Source organism: Trichomycterus rosablanca, chromosome 9 (genome assembly GCF_030014385.1).
Source record: "Trichomycterus rosablanca isolate fTriRos1 chromosome 9, fTriRos1.hap1, whole genome shotgun sequence".
Taxonomy (NCBI): domain Eukaryota; kingdom Metazoa; phylum Chordata; class Actinopteri; order Siluriformes; family Trichomycteridae; genus Trichomycterus; species Trichomycterus rosablanca.
Window position 1 is genome coordinate 5,429,711 of NC_085996.1, and position 18,294 is coordinate 5,448,004.

At 43.1% G+C, this 18,294-nt stretch overlaps 1 protein-coding gene across 1 annotated transcript; it reads right to left on the bottom strand.

The window, feature by feature from the left end:
• Positions 1-72: 72 nt before the first annotated feature.
• On the bottom strand, positions 73-17,052 carry zdhhc14 (zinc finger DHHC-type palmitoyltransferase 14). The gene is made up of 9 exons (XM_063001014.1): positions 16,787-17,052; positions 11,642-11,802; positions 9,816-9,974; positions 8,261-8,398; positions 6,786-6,830; positions 4,623-4,729; positions 4,077-4,186; positions 1,820-1,922; positions 73-880 (listed from the first exon to the last, which is right to left on the bottom strand). Exons 1-9 carry the CDS (start codon positions 17,023-17,025, stop codon positions 491-493), a joined length of 1,452 nt encoding a protein of 483 aa, XP_062857084.1. The 5' UTR covers positions 17,026-17,052; the 3' UTR covers positions 73-490.
• Between the last annotated feature and the right edge of the window lie 1,242 nt (positions 17,053-18,294).

Here is an 18,294-nt window from a genome sequence, read left to right on the forward strand (position 1 = left end):
AAGAAAATTCTCAAAAGCTCCTGATATGGATAAAACGGTTGATAAAATGAAATGAAACATTGATATGTTGTATTATAAGATATTTTGGTGTTTTTTATTTGTTGGGGTGCATGAAAATGCATCAGATACAGGTATTAAATACCACTGATCTACAGATAATTATTATTAGATTCAGAGGCGGGCGGGGTCGGACACACTCTGATAGCATCAGATCACAGAACCTGTTTAAAATTCACATAATAACATGTGCGTGTTTGTTCAAAAATAAGAACATTTTAAGTGCCATAGAGGAACGACAGTCTCTTCCTGTCTGTATGCTGCACTGGTTTCCTGCACGAGGTCCTTCGACACCCCTTAAGTGGACCATGAGTACAGTAAAGGATCTGCTTTCCAGAATAGCTTTCCAAAAGACTCCTTTTTAAGGTGTTCATGTCCTATACGCTCTTCAATAATAGTCCCATGAATAGAAATGATGTACTCTGTCCATTCGTCACACTGAGCTGAGTTTGACCAGGCCGCGGACCGAATCCTCGTGTAGCGAGTCCTGGCTGGCTGGGTCATACAGCTGTGCCAGATGGGCAGTGCAGGGCAGAGCCATGACCGGAGAGGGCAGCTCCTCCGGGCTGGCGTAGTGCTCGTGGCTGAGCTGGTGGTGATGGCAGTGACTTTCAGGGTCATGTAAAGCCAGCAGCTCTCCTCCACAGCCCAGGCTGGTGGTGGACGAGGGGAGCGAGGGATGGAGCGCGCACGGCATCACCATAGAGGGTTTGACCTGCAGGACGGTGCCTCCGCTCAGCAACACGGGCTGGGCGTGCAGGAGGGGCGTGGTGGCGGCCTGCAGAACGAACTTGGTGCTCTGAATGCACTGGTCTTGGTGACACTAAGATGAGACAAAGAAGCGAGTGAGAAAATGTTGGAGTACGATGATAACAAGAACACTGGTTTAACTTTTAACCCAAACTGTCAATGGATTGTAGAGTGGTACACAGCTAGTGTCATTACAGTGCCAATAGTGACCCCTTGTGGAGTAACTTTTGCCTGCTAATTGTAAGTAAGCTGCTTCACATAAGAAGATGTATTTGTCACATATAGACACATTTAGGTCAGGTTAAGTTAACAATCTTGCCCAAAATTAAATGCCACTTTTTCCAGACTTTATTTCTTTTGTCTTGGACTGGAGCTACAATTTTAATGTAACAAACAAGTAAAGCCCAGTGCACACTACACAAATCAATACACAACCCGGTGCACAAGTCACTTGGGATTGGTATTTTGTAATTATAGGTTCGTACACACTACACGATCAATTGTCCATGAGGGTTCTCACGCTATTCAATAGTTAAAGTAATCTAACTAGGCAGCGGTTGGATGGCAGTAAAATATGCTAGCCCACCGCTTAGGTGGCTCAGCGGTAAAAACACACGCTGCAACCTTGAATACATCGTATCGAATCTCAGCTCTGCCTTGTCGGCTGAGGCTGAGCAGGCACATGAAGATGTGGCAGAGTTTTTACAATGGATGCTCTTCCTAAAGCAACCCTTTATTTCAATCCGGGCTTGGGATCACACCTAAGAGCAGACACCCCTAAGTGCGCCTCCCACTGGCTAGGCTGTTTCGGCCACCCTTTGGGCATTGGCCAATCATGTCCATTCAGACACCTGAACAGCCTATAGCACCACTGAGATTTGAACCCCGGATCCCTAGTGTCCACTGTCCATCTACTGCACGAACTAATGAAACATGTCAGGTTCTTTAAAGCGTTTTATCTCGACAGTAATTGTCCTTATCTCACACACACACACACACACGCTGATCGTACCATGTGACTCTGAAACTGAGTGGTGGGACACGTGTTGGTGCTGTCTGACTGAGGTGCCAGCTGAGGAGCGTCTGGTTCTACAAGGCCTCTCCTGTCAATCAAACTACAGAACAGAGGAAAAAAAACTGAATTTATTAAAGAGCAGTCAGCAGCTTTTAGAGAAACAGCGTGAGTCAGTCAACGTGGGTGAACGCTGCCGAATGAACGAGCTGGAGGGAATGGAAGGGGGCTCTGCCTCTGCTTTCCTGGGTACGTATGTGTGTGGACGGCCTGGCACTTCCTCCCACTCTGCATGCCCACACATGAAACAGATGGCAGCCACTTGTACCAAACCTGATCCAGCTTTATTTTGAAGGGAAAATGTGTGAATGGTGTGCAAAAGCTTATAAACCGTTTATTTGATTTAATACAGATTTGTCATGCTTCATTCCTAATGATCTCCCACCACGATCAGAGTTCCAAACACGCCTGGTTCTGGTATTTGGGGCTTGATTACTAACATCAGGTGTGTTAGGTTAGAACAGGAAGTAACCAAGCCATTAACAGCAGCTATTACATAAAACATTACAGTACTAATGGCAGTTTCATTCCAACAATGAAAGAGCAGCAGGTTCAAATGGTCGTAAATGGAAGCGCTTTTACCATGTCTGTTACCATGTTATTAACAAAGCATTAACTCATGTTGATAGAATAATAATTCGTAACACAACACAGCTGGTAAAACGTTGTTAATGAGCTGTTTTGAAGTGGAATTCTAGTAAATATGTTCAGCCCTGATTCCTGTGTCCTCATTTCCTTTCCACGCTTCCTTCTCTCAAGAGCTAGGAATTAAGAAAATGAGTGTATAATACTGTACATTAAAGTAAGTAAACACCAACACCAACCCCAACCCCATTCCTGTTCACCGAGTTTAGGTGTTTCAGCCGCATAACCTGATTTGAAGATAAATTCAATAAAGCCGGTCTGTTGTAAAGCGGAGGAAAGTTATTATCCGGCATCTCAAATATTCATACAGACGTGAAGTGCAAACTGCTGAACTCATCACAGCTCTCAATCAGATTCTCTCATCGGGAGGCAAAAACAACAGAACTTCCTCCTGACTGCAGATCTTAATTGATTTTTTCCTTTTTGCAGTAGGCAGAGGCGTCGTGATGTGATGCAATGTGATGTGATGTGATGTGATGATGAAGAGAGATGAAGTGCTGTGAAAATAGTAATTGCCTTTATTTTGGGTGCCAGTGTTATAATGTATTTGTCACACTGAATGATTGCAAATTACACACCTAATAATTAATCATAATATTTACCGAAGATATTCAACATACATATCACCCTTCTAAAACCACCACCTTTAGTTATTTTATTTAAAAAAAAAGATCTATTTATTGTTTTTCACCCAATTCAGTTCTGGCCAATTAGAGCTCTCTCTGAGCACTGCCATCCGTGATCAGCAGCCCCCTGCAGTCGCCTCGCAAAGGGCGTAATTGCTCCACAAGGAACCCTGTTCAGCCATTTCCTCTCCCCCTACAGACACATAGGCAACCGTGTGTCTGTGTAGGTGCCTGGCCAACTGATAGCAGAGGTGAGATTCACAATCGAGAGCCCGAGATCTCAGCAATGACATGTTGTACTGCCGTGCCACCCCCCATAATTACTTAATCAACCAGTCAACCAACTTGTTTTATTTTATTTATTTATTTTTTCTATTTTATTTCTGCATTTTCTCCCAATTTAGGGATACCTAATTGCAGTTGAGGTGGGTATATTGCTGCTCACGCCGTCCCACTTAGCGGAACCCTTTTTACCTATCTGCCAGTCAGGGTCCTTACACAGCGTTTGAAGACCCCACCCACATAGTCCGGTCATCCCACCCTAGCGGAACCATGTCTGCTGCAGTCACTGCCAATTATGCCAATTTAGCAAACCAATTTAGCAAACTGAACACAGCCAGTATTTCAGAATGTAAACGTCACTAGAGTAGTCACTTACAGGAACATTCTTAGTCTAGAAAGGGTTATAAAGCCATTTTAAAGGCTCCAGGACTTCTCAGAAGGTTGCCAGCTCCACTGTCAGTTATTGGATTGGACTGTATTCAGTCATAATTGCTTGAATAATCTCTTTGTATCTGCTAAATGGCATAAATGTAAATAAAATCAGAAATTCACAGCATTCTATACAGAGAGATGAAGCACAGACAGAAATGCAGTATAGAAATAATGAAAGGGAAAAATATTCAGGTGGATTGCTGACGATTTACCTGGGTGGTACAGGACCACAGAGGGCAGCGCAGCAGTTGGTGAGGATGTTACCATAGCTGTAAGGGTTGTAGTTGCCTTTGCCTCGTTTGGATGACCATGAGCCTTTAATCTGAAACACACACGTACAGAAAATGGGTGTGAAATGCCACATTGTTTGCAACTATTCATCCAGTTTTTATATATTTACTCATTAGGAGTGCTTGGGTGGCGCAGTGGTAAAATAGCTCACAACCACTGGGATCCAGGGTTCAATTCCAGATGAGCATCTAGATACAAACATGATTGGCTATGTCTTGGGCAGGGAAGGGGGATTGGCGTCCTGTCCGTGTGGGTTAAAGCATTGTGCCAAGTGATTCTAGGTGAAAGCAGACAAACTGCAACCCTGACCAGAAGTGTTGGGCAGAAGGCTGTCATAAAATGCCAATACTTTCGGACTGGGGTGTTCACATAACTGGGTGTCCGCATACTTTCCACATGTACCTGGCATGTAGCGAATACGGAGGAGTGTGTGAGCGGAGAGAATGAGTAATGGTTCCGATACTCACGTCCTCGTTGGTGGTGAGGTTGGAGCTGATCAGGTAGGTGTGGAAGCCCGACAAACCCACGATGGACCAGACGGAGAAAAAACATACCACCACCTCCAGAACAGTGCACCAGTTAAGGAACACTGGAGAACAGTGTTTCCATGACAACATGAAATGTCTTTTACCCACACACACACACACACTCACGTTCTCTTCCTGACATGATTGAATTAGCGTTAATCATCTGCACTGCAAACAGCTGGATTAAGTCCAGCTGAGTGCGTTTCTCTTACAGAAGACTGAATGATGCTCTCTGAAATGGCACTCGCCTTATTAAATCAGAGATGTCTAACACAAATATAGACTTCACAGACTCGTAATGCTCATGAACACATAACCAGTGATGTATTATACAGTGTTTTAGGTTTTTCAACATCAAACGGCCTCACTCAGGTACCCCAGACCAGAATTTGGGTTTGGACTTCCATGCGCTTTAGTGGTTTCCTCATGTCTTTTTCCATTAGGGGAAAAATGTATTTTGTCTCTACGTCATACAGGGTGTGAGATATGGACCTCGAAGTTTGGCGCTATGATATAACGCTACCATCAGGCCAATTGGGCTCAGCTTGTGCACCTGAGTAGCTGGATGGACTACAACCAGTTGACCAAGTCTCACATCTGTGTGACTTTCATTTTATCTGGAAAAAATGATTAATAAGAACAAGAAAAAGAAGAAAAAGATCCTAATAAAAATAATAGGCTCTAGTACCATAGGTTTCCTTGGCTGCTTTAGTAGTTTCCACCATGTCCTTCTTCCTAATTTGTCTTGTGATGACTATCAAAGTCTCTGCACCCAGCTTTGATGGTCATACACTAACCCTTTGTGTCCTGCTTATGGCAGTTCTTGACCAGCATCTTCCTCCATGGCACAGTAAAACTCATCAGAATGTGTAACATGGCTCATCTGCTGGATGAGTTGTGGGAGTCGTGTCCTTCTGCTTTGTCATTTTTGGCCGACAGAGGGGGCACAGAGGCGTGTCAGATTCTTCCTCTTAGACTTGCCAGCTCCTTTGTTGGCAAACCTGCTTTTCTCTGGAACCATAATAACGGGCTGCTCATTCTGGTTCGGTTTCCACTGGCTTGCAATACCAGCACACTTGAACTCACCTGGATCCACAGCATTTCTGGCACTTCAACATGGAACCGCCCTGGAAGAGTGTGAACCCCCTCCGGGCAGTGCCAGTCTTATATTCGGACATTGACAAACAAAAGCTGAGTGTTAAAGTGCTAATTTTGAAGCATGAAAAAAAAGGTGCTGCTTTCACGACAGCCTCTAAGCTTCCAGTGATGTGAAGCTCTCTTGACTGTGGACAGAGTCCTCCAGCGGCCAATTCACATCACATTAGATCAGCCATTTGAATTTCCTTTCAGCTTTAAGGTGACGGTTCAGGGTTTCTTCCCAAATGTTGTTTTACGTCCTGTCAAAATAGCCTTATTTATATGGACACATACGTTCCAAACCATAGTCAATCATAAAAAAAATTAATGAAGAATCAGGGTTCTGTGTCATGAAGTTAAAATGAAATAATAATAACTGAAGAACAGTTGCAGGAATTATTTTCCATTTTCCATGGTGCTCCATCCATCACCCCGGTGAATCTACATCAGAATATGTTTCTATTTTACAGTACGCATGTCTCTATACTATAAAATCATCTTAAATTACAATAAATATGCAATTAGAAGCACAGCTTTAGTCTGCAAGTGTATCATTAGGCACTAACTGATGCCTGACACGTCGATAATCTACTGAAAGCAGCAGGTGGATTGTAGATAATGAACTCAGCCGTGGGGGGTTCATCACCAGTAACAAAAACGAAACGAAAGCAGCCGATCTGTTTCAATTCGATTCATTTCTACACTGTGTTACCTTTATCATGGAGAGTCGGAGCGTGAAGTGAAGGTGGGCGTTCTCTCAGACCCGCTGTCTGACATTGTGCTTGTCATTGGGGTTTGGAGGTGTGAGAGCCAAAAATAGAAAGTTAGCATGAATCCTCCCACTCAAGCTTCAACCCCCCCCCAAACCTCCCAACAATCAGCAACCCAAACAAACACACACACACACACACACACACACACACACACACAAACACACACAGCAAGCTTCTGTTAAAGGATATCTGGCCGGGTTATCCTTAAGGGCGCTCAGGAAGCCGGTCCGGTTGGATCCTGTAGATAAGACATGAGGTATTCATTTTTAATACAACATGATATGAACAAAAGTATTGGGACACCTGACTATTACCTTGTTGTACATCTCGTTCCAAAACTATAAGCATTTATATTGAATTGCTACCTCTATCTTTTTTTAGCTAGTACAAGACTTGAGTGTGACTGTGGGAATTTATGCCCACTCGGTCAAGAGTCAGAGAGCGCGGTTACTGATGGGTGATTAATGGTACTGGGTTCAGATCAGGGCTCTGTGTAGGAACCTGAACTAGAAAAGCATGTCTTTATAGAATGTCCAGTGTAATCCAGGAACCACCAACATATCTGCCATGAAAGAGTTACTGTCCACGGTCAAGCAAGCTTGATATTAACAGAAGCTTAGAGGCTGACGTGCGCGTAAAAAAGCCCCTGTTGGTCTTTGTGATCGTTGGCGAACCACAGATGAGTGTTTTTCACGGCAGCCTCTGAGCATATAATGATAAAGTAAAGCTCTCTTGACTGTAAACAGTGTTAACCACATTTGTCTTAGAGTCTTCTAATGGATCTTCATGGATATTACTGTTGTGAGGCAGGAATTTTGGGCTCTTTACTGCAAATCGACCACCTTGTGATTCAATCTTGACTATTTGCTCTCCTGGACTCTATAAATACGGTCTTCATTTCAGCCACGATGATTAACTCCGGACTTCGCCGGCCTTTTCTTTCTCCCCTGGGTTCTGAGTGTGTGATTGAGCGGATTTAATCAGATCTGAGCAGTGAATCTTTGTTTTGCTGTGTGACCCACGGAGCGCTCTCTGAGACCGGACTTGCCACATAAGCAGATCCGTCCCTCGCTCTGCTGTATCTGAAACGATCGATCAGAAGAACCCGGGCTAATCCGTTTTAGCAAGGGAGCTCTGCCAGACACGTATGAGCTTCGAAACTATAAATTCTATAAGAAACACGTGTAGTGTACTCTGATACTACAGGTGGAGCCTGTAAAAAACAGCAAACTGTTAAATTAAAGTATTAAAGAGCATTTACACCTACACTATATGGTCAAAAGTATTGGGACATAAAGACACAAATTCCCACAAACATACTTCAAAGTCTTGTAAGAAGCCTTTTCAGAAGAGCGGCTGTTGTTCTAGCTGAGATCTAGTTTGTTTTTAAATCGTGATATTCAGCAAGATCATAATCGGGTGTCCAAACACTTCTGGCCATATAGTTTATATATTCCTTTAATTTAAATCCTGATTAACAAAGGTGGCAGAATAAGAGAGCTAGTTCATCACGGCTGAGGTCAGCGCACACTGGAAAACACACTGACCAACATCACACACAGACCGAGGTGTAACCTAACCCACAGCACGACTGTGTGTAAGTGTGTGTGAATCAGTATAGAAGAGAGTGCTGAGTGGGAGTGTGTGTGGGTGGCATGCGTTACTCACTCAGGATGACGTGGGTGATGACGAAGGCAAAGATGAAGATGGTGAGGAAGGACAGGGAGAGGATGAACAGGTAGAAGAAGCGATAGTTTCGCTTCCCCACGCAGTTACCCACCCAGGGGCAGTGGTGGTCAAACCTCTCTGCACAAAAGAAAAGAAAACATCTTTATTTATATGGACACACAGTCTCAGATTTACAACTGACATCAGAGGAAGCAATAAAGCAGGTTAAGAGCCTCCCTCAGGGGCCCAACAGTGGCAACTTTGAGGTTTTGGGGCATGAACCAGCGACCTTCAGATCAATAGTGCTGTATTTTTTTATATATATGTATTTGGTTTTTCCTTTTTTCCCCTTTTTCTCCCGACTTTTTAGTGCGTCCAATTGCCCGATTGCGTCGCGCTTCCTCTCCACCAATGCCGATCCCCGCTCTGATTTGAGGAGAACGAAGCTAACCCACGCCCTCTCCGACACATGGGCAGCAGCTGTATGCATTTTGTCACCTACACCAGAAAAAATCAGCTGCGGACAACTTCCGTGTACAGAGAGACACACCCTGATCCGCACTCTCTCCCCGTCTCTGTGCAGGCGCTATCAATCAGCCAGCAGAGGTCGTAGTTGCATCAGTAATGAGAGAGTCCCTATCCGGTTCAATGCCCCACCCCTATATGAACAACAGGCCAATCGTTGTTCATGTGGCTGCTCAACCAACCGGCAGGCAGAGCCGAGACTCGATACGATGTATTTGAGATCCCAGGTCTGGTGTGCTAGCCTGTGTTTTTACCGCTGCGCCACCTGAGTGGCGTAACAGTGCTGTATTTTAAAGGCTGAGCTGCCACTGCACTTTTTATAACCACACACTGGTTGTGTTTTCTTTACTTATACCAGAGTAACTTGCCTACTGTCAGACATTTTTTCATTCATTGTCTGTTTTACCACTGCTTTATCATGGTCAGGGTTGCGATGGGGCTGAATTATTGGGTGAAGGGTAGGAAACACCCCAGACAGGTCGTCAGTCCATCACAGGACACACACACATAAACATTTACACTTAAAGTAAATTTAGTAGCATGACTGCATGTCTTTGGACTTTGGGAGGAAACCGGAGCATCTGGAGCAAACCCACACAGACACAGGAAGAACATTTGACCTTCCCTTCTTAACTAGGAGCTAACGGTGTCTCTACAGAGCCCGGTCTTGATTCCTGGGTCTCTGAATTGGTGAGCTGGCTTATTAGACAGGTGCACCACCTAGATACCAGTGATTTTAGAGATTTAAATAAAAAACACAGCTTTCAGGTCACGATGGGTTCAAATCAGGATTTTTATTTATTTATTTATTTATATTTTTCTCATGTGTTGAGAGTGTACTTGCTGTAATTTGGATCACTGTTCTGCTCCATAACTCAATTACACCTCAGCTTCAACTCAGGGACAGATGGCTTTATATTCTCCTAAAGTCTTTCTGATATAGAGTAGGATTAATTGTTCTCTCAATAATCTTAATTCATTATGATCGCTGTATGAACATTAATGAACGCTACAAGCAGCCTGGACGTACCCACGCAGTTATCACACAGGCTGCAGTGCGAAGCTCTCGGGGGTCTGAAGATCTTGCAGGTGAAGCAGTACTTCAGTTTAACAGTTTGGCCATTGATGAGCACCTCTCTGGTTCTGGGAGGAGGACGTGATCCCGCACCATTCACTCCATTAGCTGCATCTGTAAAAAAACACCAGAATACACACAGTGTGGGTCGTTTCTCCTACACTAATCACCAGTTTTTCACTCATTAAGAATTACCATCAGAGCTGAATAACGGTAATTAGACAGAAAAGCGAGATAAACACAGCAAAGCTGAGGGGTGAAGCAATGTTCTGATTTGATGAACTACATTACTGGGTGTCTGTAAGGGTGCAGGTACTGATGGCTGGGTGATGGTTAGTGGGGAAAGGTTACATTGGGTTGCTGCAGGATTTCATTGTTGAGTATCTGCCATAAAATTGTATATTTCCAAGTTAATAAAACATAATTTATATTTAATTTATATGATGCTCACTGGCTACTTTATTAGGAACACAAACTAATACTGGGTACACGCTTCCATCAAGGCAAGGCATTAAAAAGTCTTATACACTATATTGCCAAAAGTATTCGCTCATCTGCCTTCACACGCATATGAACTTGAGTGACTCCCATTCTTAATCCCTAGGGTTTAATATGATGTCGCCACCCTTTGCAGCTACAACAGCTTCAACTCTTCTGGGAAGGCTTTCCACAAGGTTTAGGAGTGTGTTTATGGGAATTTTTGACCATTCTTCCAGAAGCGCATTTGTAAGGTCAGACACTGATGTTGGACGAGAAGGCCTGGCTCACAGTCTCCGCTCTAATTCATCCCAAAAGTGTTCTATCAGGTTGAGGTCAGGAGGTGCAGGCCAGTCAAGTTCTTCCACACCAAACTGGCTCATCAACGTCTTTATGGACCTTGTGCTTTGTGCACTGGTGCACAGTCATGTTGGAACAGGAAGGGGACATCCCCAAACTCTTCCCACAAAGTTGGGAGCATGAAATTGTTCAAAATCTCTTGGTATGCTGAAGCATTAAGAGTTCCTTTCAGTGGAACTAAGGGGCCGAGCCCGACTCCTGAAAAACACCCACACACCATAATCCCCCTCCTGGCAACCGCCAAACCCAGACTTGTCCATCGCATCGCCAGACAGAGAGGCGTGATTCGTCACTCCAGAGAACACGTCTCCACTGCTCTAGAGTCCAGTGGCGGCGTGCTTTACACCACTGCATCTGTCGCTTTGCATTGCGCTTGGTGATGTAAGGCTTGGATGCAGCTGCTCGGCCATGGAAACCCATTCCATGAAGCTCTACACACTGTTCTTGAGCTAATCTGAAGGCCACATGAAGTTTAGAGGTTTGTAGCGATCGACTCTGCAGAAAGTTGGCGACCTCTGCGCACTATGCACCTTTAGAGTATTTAGACGAGACCAACACAAACACAGACAGAACACAGAAAACAGCCTCTAATCTTCTGGTAAGGCTTTCCAGACAACAACAGAGGTCAGGCACTGATTTTGGATGGAAAGTTCTGGCCCTGCATATTATAGCATTATCATACAGCTAATAAACCAGTTAACTAGCCAGTTTTACAGCGATCTTGTAATCCCTTTAACTGTAATGAACATATTAAATGTAAATTATAATGGTAACATAATGATTTTGCCCTCAAATTGACGTTCCCTCTTTCCATTGTTCAAATATCTGTTTAAATAAGCTGTGACTTAATCACTGCACTGTGATGTATTTAACCCAAAACCCCAAAATGTGATGCAATAGATCAGTTTGTACAAAATGAGTGAAACGCAGCAGCGCGGTCTTACCTATCTGTCTTTCTACATCAGCCGCCTCATCTGGAGTGGCTCTGGGTAAAACACCCGGGTCGCTGAAGCTGGCACGGAGCAGCATGACCATGACGAAGACAAAGAGCACGCCGCCAATGGCTGGAATGGCTGGACTCAGGTTGGAGGACAAATACGGGCAGCTGAATGAGATCGAGACGGGAGACACTGAATCAGTACGATTATTTATTTACTTTTGTTTATGAAGTTCTGAATCTGTTTACGTCGATTTAGATGCGGATTTATCAGGGGACTTCTCCTGAAATGTTTTGCAGTTCTGAGCTAGATCCCAGAGACAAAGAAGCAATAACAGTGCACCATCACCTTACAGTTTAGCACAATAAATACACATCTTTGTGATTTCAATTAATCTCACTATGGACTATAAATCTGTCATTTACATTTTCAGCATTTAGCAGACGCTTTAATCCAAAGTGACTTACAGTATACTGTCTAAACAATTGAGGATTAAGGGCCTTGCTCAAGGCCCCAACAGTGGCAACCTGGCAGTGGTGGGGTTTGAACCAGCGACCTTCTTCTTACCAATACAGTACCTTGATCACAAGGCTATCACTGGCCTTTATCATAATTGCATTCATTGTCACGGTTTACCCCTGTTTTATTCTGGTCAGGGTTGGTTCAGTTTCCCCAGAGTCATTGGCGACACAGTGCAGCAACACATGCTGAACAGGACGCCAATCCTTCACTGGGCTTCAGCCTCCCTCCCTCAGACACAGTCAATCATGTCTATACGTAGACGCCACTGACAGGCCTATAGACCCGCTGGGCGTTTAAACCCTGGACTACAGCAGTAGTGGGCTAGCATAATTTACTGCTGAGCCACTCATACCATGTGTCACAAATACTAACACTTCTATAAACAAAATGTACACTCTATTTGTTTAGTAGGGTATGAATAGGACATAACATAGAGGATTAATTCCCTTAGCCAATTATCAGCATGGGAAAGATTAGAGAAAAGACAAATTAAATGAGATAAAAAATCAGGCAGTAAATAAGAATGTCCATGTTCACAGCTCTGGCAATAAATAAGAAATTTAAAGCAGCCAGAGCTGTAATGAACCTGTGTGAAAAAGGACACGAGTGTGTTTTGTCCACGTGTGCAGTGAAGAGGATATACAGAGAGGCAAAAAATTCCAAGAAATGCATTTAAAAGCTTCACACAACTCCACAATGATTTTTTTGAAGCTTCTATTAAGTTGGTTTGAATTCAGGCATGGTTTACAGAAGCAGATCCTTCTGTACAAGTGCAGATTTAGACTTTTTGTGCCTCCAGTCTCATTATTAACTGGAACACCTGGATTATTTAATGTGCTTGATAAAGACAGTAAAAGTGTGGAGGTCTGTGTGTTATTAGTTCAGGCAAAACGTGTTCTTCTGTAATTATGACTTGGATGAGGATCAGACCACGTTTAATGAGTAATTAATGCAGAGATCTGGATCATTCCAGAAAGTTCAGAAAGTTTTACACGCAGCTTCAAATTCAAGGACATACGACACCAGACGCGCTGTACGGAGGAAACACTTGTTTTGGCCGGCGGCTGTTGACCAGATATGGAGCACTCATGTCTCTTCGACACACGCAACAACTATTTGTGGCAGGACCACATCAAAAAGCTCAGCCATGTTATACCATTCTGCTCTGGAAAACAGCCTGGATCTGTGATTTTCTGCATCATATGGAGGATGTTTAACTGATTCCAAAGATTATACAGACAGGATATTGTCAGCTGGCATTTAAAAAAAGCCACATTTCCCTACGGAGTGTTTAACGATGCCTTGCTCGCACTACAGCTGGTAGCATGCATCGCTGCAGGCTTTAGATCTAAACACATTACATTTTTCAGCGTCCTCAGTGGAGCAGTTATGAGAACACAGACTCTGAGGTTAAACAGGCCTGGCTGTTATTCACCGCACAAGGACACTTTCTGAAGCGACTCGCATTTAAAAGTGATTTATTCTCCAGAGCTGATTTGAGATAACCCTGCCAAGAAAATAAATAGATCCCACTGGTGCCAGTCTGTAGTTTCACATGCAGACAGAAAAGATGATATTCATACGCCAAATACCAGTGCACTCCAGTGTTACTATAAAGAACGTCTCAATTAATACAAAAAACAAGAGAAAATATAAAAAAGATTAAAGGATTTAGGTTAAATGCAACAATATGCAACTGATTAAGCCTAAAGTTCTAAACTGGATAATTCTGCCCCAAACAGCGTCCAAAGAGCAATTACAGCATTCGTGCATTAGTTGGACATACTACATACCAGTGTCACCATCACTCTCTCAGAAAAGACCAAGATAGAATTAAACCAATACCACATAAAACCAGGACCAAAACCCATACCACACGAGACCAAGGTGAGAGCAAGTCCCATACCACAGAAAACCAAGACAAAAGCAAGAACCATACAAGCTAAAACCAGGGGAAGACCAAGACCCACACCACACAAAAGCAAAACTAAACCAAGACCCATACCACCTGAAAGCAAAAGTGATAACTGTACCATGCAAGATAAACCAAGAACCATACCATTTAAAACCAAGACAAGATCAAGGCCCAAACCACCTAAAGCCAATATAAAACCAGTAACCATACAACCTAAAACCAGGACAAGAACAAGACCCATTCCAAACAAGAAGACCCACTGGCAAAACCAGAAGAAATACCACCTAAAACCAAGACCCATGCCACCTAAAACCAGGCAATAACCAAGACCCATACCATCTTAAACCAAGACAAGACCAAGACCCATACCACCTAAAACCAAGATAAAATCAAGACCCATACCACTTAAAACTAAGACAAGACCAAGTCCCATAACACAGAAGACCAAGACAAATCCAAGACCCAAACCACCAAAGCAAAAATGAGACTCGTACCACACAAGGGCAAGACAAACCAAGACTCATACCACCTAAAACCATAACAAGACCAAGACCCATACCACCTAAAACCAAGATAAAATCAAGACCCATTCCACACAAGACCATGACAAAACCTGAAGATATACCTCCTAACACTAAGTTAAAACCAGGATCCATACCACCTAAAACCAGGACATAACCAAGATTCATACCACCTAAAACCCAAGATAAAATCAAGTCCCATAACACAGAAGACCAAGACAAATCCAAGACCCAAACCACCTAAAACCAAAGCAAAAATACCACACAAGGGCAAGACAAACCCAGAACCATTCCACCTAAAACCAAGACAAAACAAGGCCCATTTAACCTGAGACCAAGACAAAACCATACCCCTTACCACCTAAAACCAAGTCAAGCCCCTGCTCCAAAACTGGCATAAAGTAACTGTGTTACCCATCACAATGACAAAGAAAGAGTGGAAGGATATAAAGCTTGCCATCCTTCAGTCTAAACAAATCTCCTTACTGCATATGAAGACAATTTGTTTTTTCTCTCTAAATCTTACCCAAGAGACCAATGCTCCATGTACTATATGTTGGGTGCAGACATGCCTCCACTAATAATTACTTACAAGAATTTAAGAGGCCATGCGGCAAATTTAAATAAAATGACTGAATCAAAAAGTCAAGTACATGAATTGTAGTCACGGTAAATGAATAGTTGGTGAAATAATTGACCCACCAAGGAAAATATAACCAGTAAATTCCCCTTCTGACGATCACTGCAGTACTAAGTGCTTCCTATAATAGCACGAATAGAAATTTTAATAGACTTTTATTACTCTTTAAAATAGCACAATGCAGCCAGCGGGCATCGTGTAGAACCACGGGTCGGGTGCCTTCGTGTTTCCTAGGAGACGCCGGCTGTTTAGAAGTGAAAGAGGAAACTGTTACCAAGGAAACAGGAAGACAGGAGTGCCCTGTTATGGAAGTTGTATAGAAAGTGGGTTGTGTGGAGGATGGGGATGCTGGAAAGTCCCACACATCCTTTATTCTCAAATACCACATTTGAGAATGACATTTAACTTCTTTGCGACAGTGTATGTATGAGCTTTCTTTCCTCTGCTGGCATATAAATGGTTGTGGGTTCAACTCCCATCACCGCTGGGCACATCTGTTGATCTTTATTTTTGGATTGTACTTTTCCCTTAATTAACTAGTTAACAATTGAAAGTAAAGAACAAACTGCACAAAAAACTTTCGTCTATTATGCTAGCCCACCACCCTAAGATCCGGGTTCTCGTCTCAGCTGTGTTATCGGCCAGCCAGACGTCTACACAGACATGATAGGCTGTATATCTGAGAGGGGTGGGATGGGGGTGGCTGAAGCCCTGCAATAGATTGGTGCAAATTCCTGCTGTCCCGCCACAACCCTGACCAGAATAAAGCAGTTGCTGAACGTGAAATAAAATAAGGGTGAAGTTTGGGTTGTTTGTTCCGAGCTTGCCAACATCCTACTGGTTCAAATACTTTCTAATAAGTGGAGACTCAGCAGACTCAATAAAAAACCCACATTAAATCCACCTCCAAAAAACTAGTACATTAACTCTAGTTTTGGGTGAGTTAATGAGTAAATGTGTCGTGTCCTCTGGTAGACTGGGGCGGTGATACGAGTGTTTTCTGACTTTCCACCCCAATGCTATTGTGTTGGGACCACTGCAACCATAATTAATATCAAGTAGTTAATAAAGATGTATGTATCAGTGGATAAAAACTCCAGTGCAATAAATGGTTCTGCTTTTGGAAAAAAAACCTATTAATTATTATTGCTAAGCCCCAAGAAGTAAAGTCAATCAAGTTCATTAATAGCTGCATTAGTAGGGTATTTTGGACAATGGGATAGTTCACCACAATGTCACAGTCTTGGACCAATGTCTTGAACATGGACCAATGCAGACTGGTCTCATAAATACAGTTAAAGTCAAATGATGCATTTGTAGAAGACGTGTTTTGTAACAGTTTCTGGATGTTCTGCAACAGTTTATCGTGAGTTTCCTGACTTATTCCTCACTAGTTTTATTTATATGGTCACAGGAGAGTCACCAGCCGTAGTCAATCATTACCAATAATAATCAGGTTAATAAAAGGCCATGCCATGAAGTTGCCATCTCAGCCACCTCCCTGTCAAGTGTATGTGAACTTCTACCTGTGATTCTGTGATTACAGCACTTACTCGAATGCAAAGAAGAGCCCGCTGGTGACCAGGATCAATGCCATGGTGAGGTAAAACACACCGGTCTGCTTTGCCATCATGATCCTGCCGTCACAGTAAAACTTGTTCCGGCCTGGAAAGACCTGCCACTTTTTCTTTACCCTCTTCTTTGTGTGAGGGGTCTCCATAAGCGTGGAGTTGTGATGGGTGCAGATCTGGTTGTACTGGCATTCCCTGCTCTCATCCAGTCCAAGATGCATGGTGAAGGTCCTGTTTTATTCCTTCAGACTGGGAAAAGTACAGTACTGCAAAAAAGCACCATGTAGGATGGCATTACTCTTGATCAGCATTGATGGGAAGAAACTTAGGCATTTTTAGAAGAGAGAAGATGTCTGAAATGTCATCATGAGATAAATAAAAGTCCAAATACTAGTAGCATGCTGGATGAAGGGTTGAATTAGAGAGGCATCAATGGCAATCCAAGAGATTATGGCATGGCATCCAGACATGGAACAGCCCAAGCACCAGGCTATGACTGAATCTCCATTATTGTGTTTAAATAAATCCAGATCCAGAAGAGTGGAAATCCATTAGGTTTGCAAAGATGAAACCAAGACCTTGGATAAATCATATGAATTATAATCCTGCGCTCTGCGTTTTAGTGTATCTGTATTGGTGCTGAGTAAAGAAATGCAAGTGTGTGTACATCCATCCAGACACTTTTTGTTTATTCCAGAAGAAACACACCCGTCCTTCCACTGCCCCTTTATATCCTCTGTTAGTGCCCTGTCTGTCGGCTGGGTTTCATTTAAAACCAGTCCTGTTCTGGATGTAAAATCTTGGCATTGTTTTTGAGTGCGTATAAAACGCGCATTGCTGTGCCTTTATAGTAAGTGTACATCTCATACCAAGCAACTGCAACACATGGACGGTCCTCTAACAGAACTCAGAGAAATTTAGAAAAAGATCCGATCTGTAACATGTTTACATCCGATAACAGGATATTCAACATCAGATTCCTCTCAGAAAAACATCGTCAGTCTTATTTAGCAGTCAGATCTTGAACCCATAGATCCATCCATAGTACATCTGTGCGCATTTCTGATTGGAACCGGATCTGATTTGTCCTCAAATACATTATGTTTCATTTTGTGAATCAGTCAGATCAGATTCCTCTGGTGTCGGATGATCATCTGGTAAAACCAGGACAATAACAGAAGAGATGGAGTGGAGCGTCGGATCACAAATCCTCCGTTTATACCAGCCTGTACTGTGCGTGTGCGCGCTCGGCTTTACCCTACAAATAACGCCTACTCCCCCCCATACAGGCTCGATCCTAATCGGACTTGTGTGCACTACACAGGGCACTAAAAGCCACTTTTAATGCACTGTACTAGGGTAGGCAGGGAGTGGTATTCTACATCACAAGAAAGGTGTTTTTCTTTACTAGAAAGGATGTGCACATTTTACAACGTGGTCTAAATTTTATAGATTATTCTAATGATTCATTAAGTATTTATCGTCAGCAA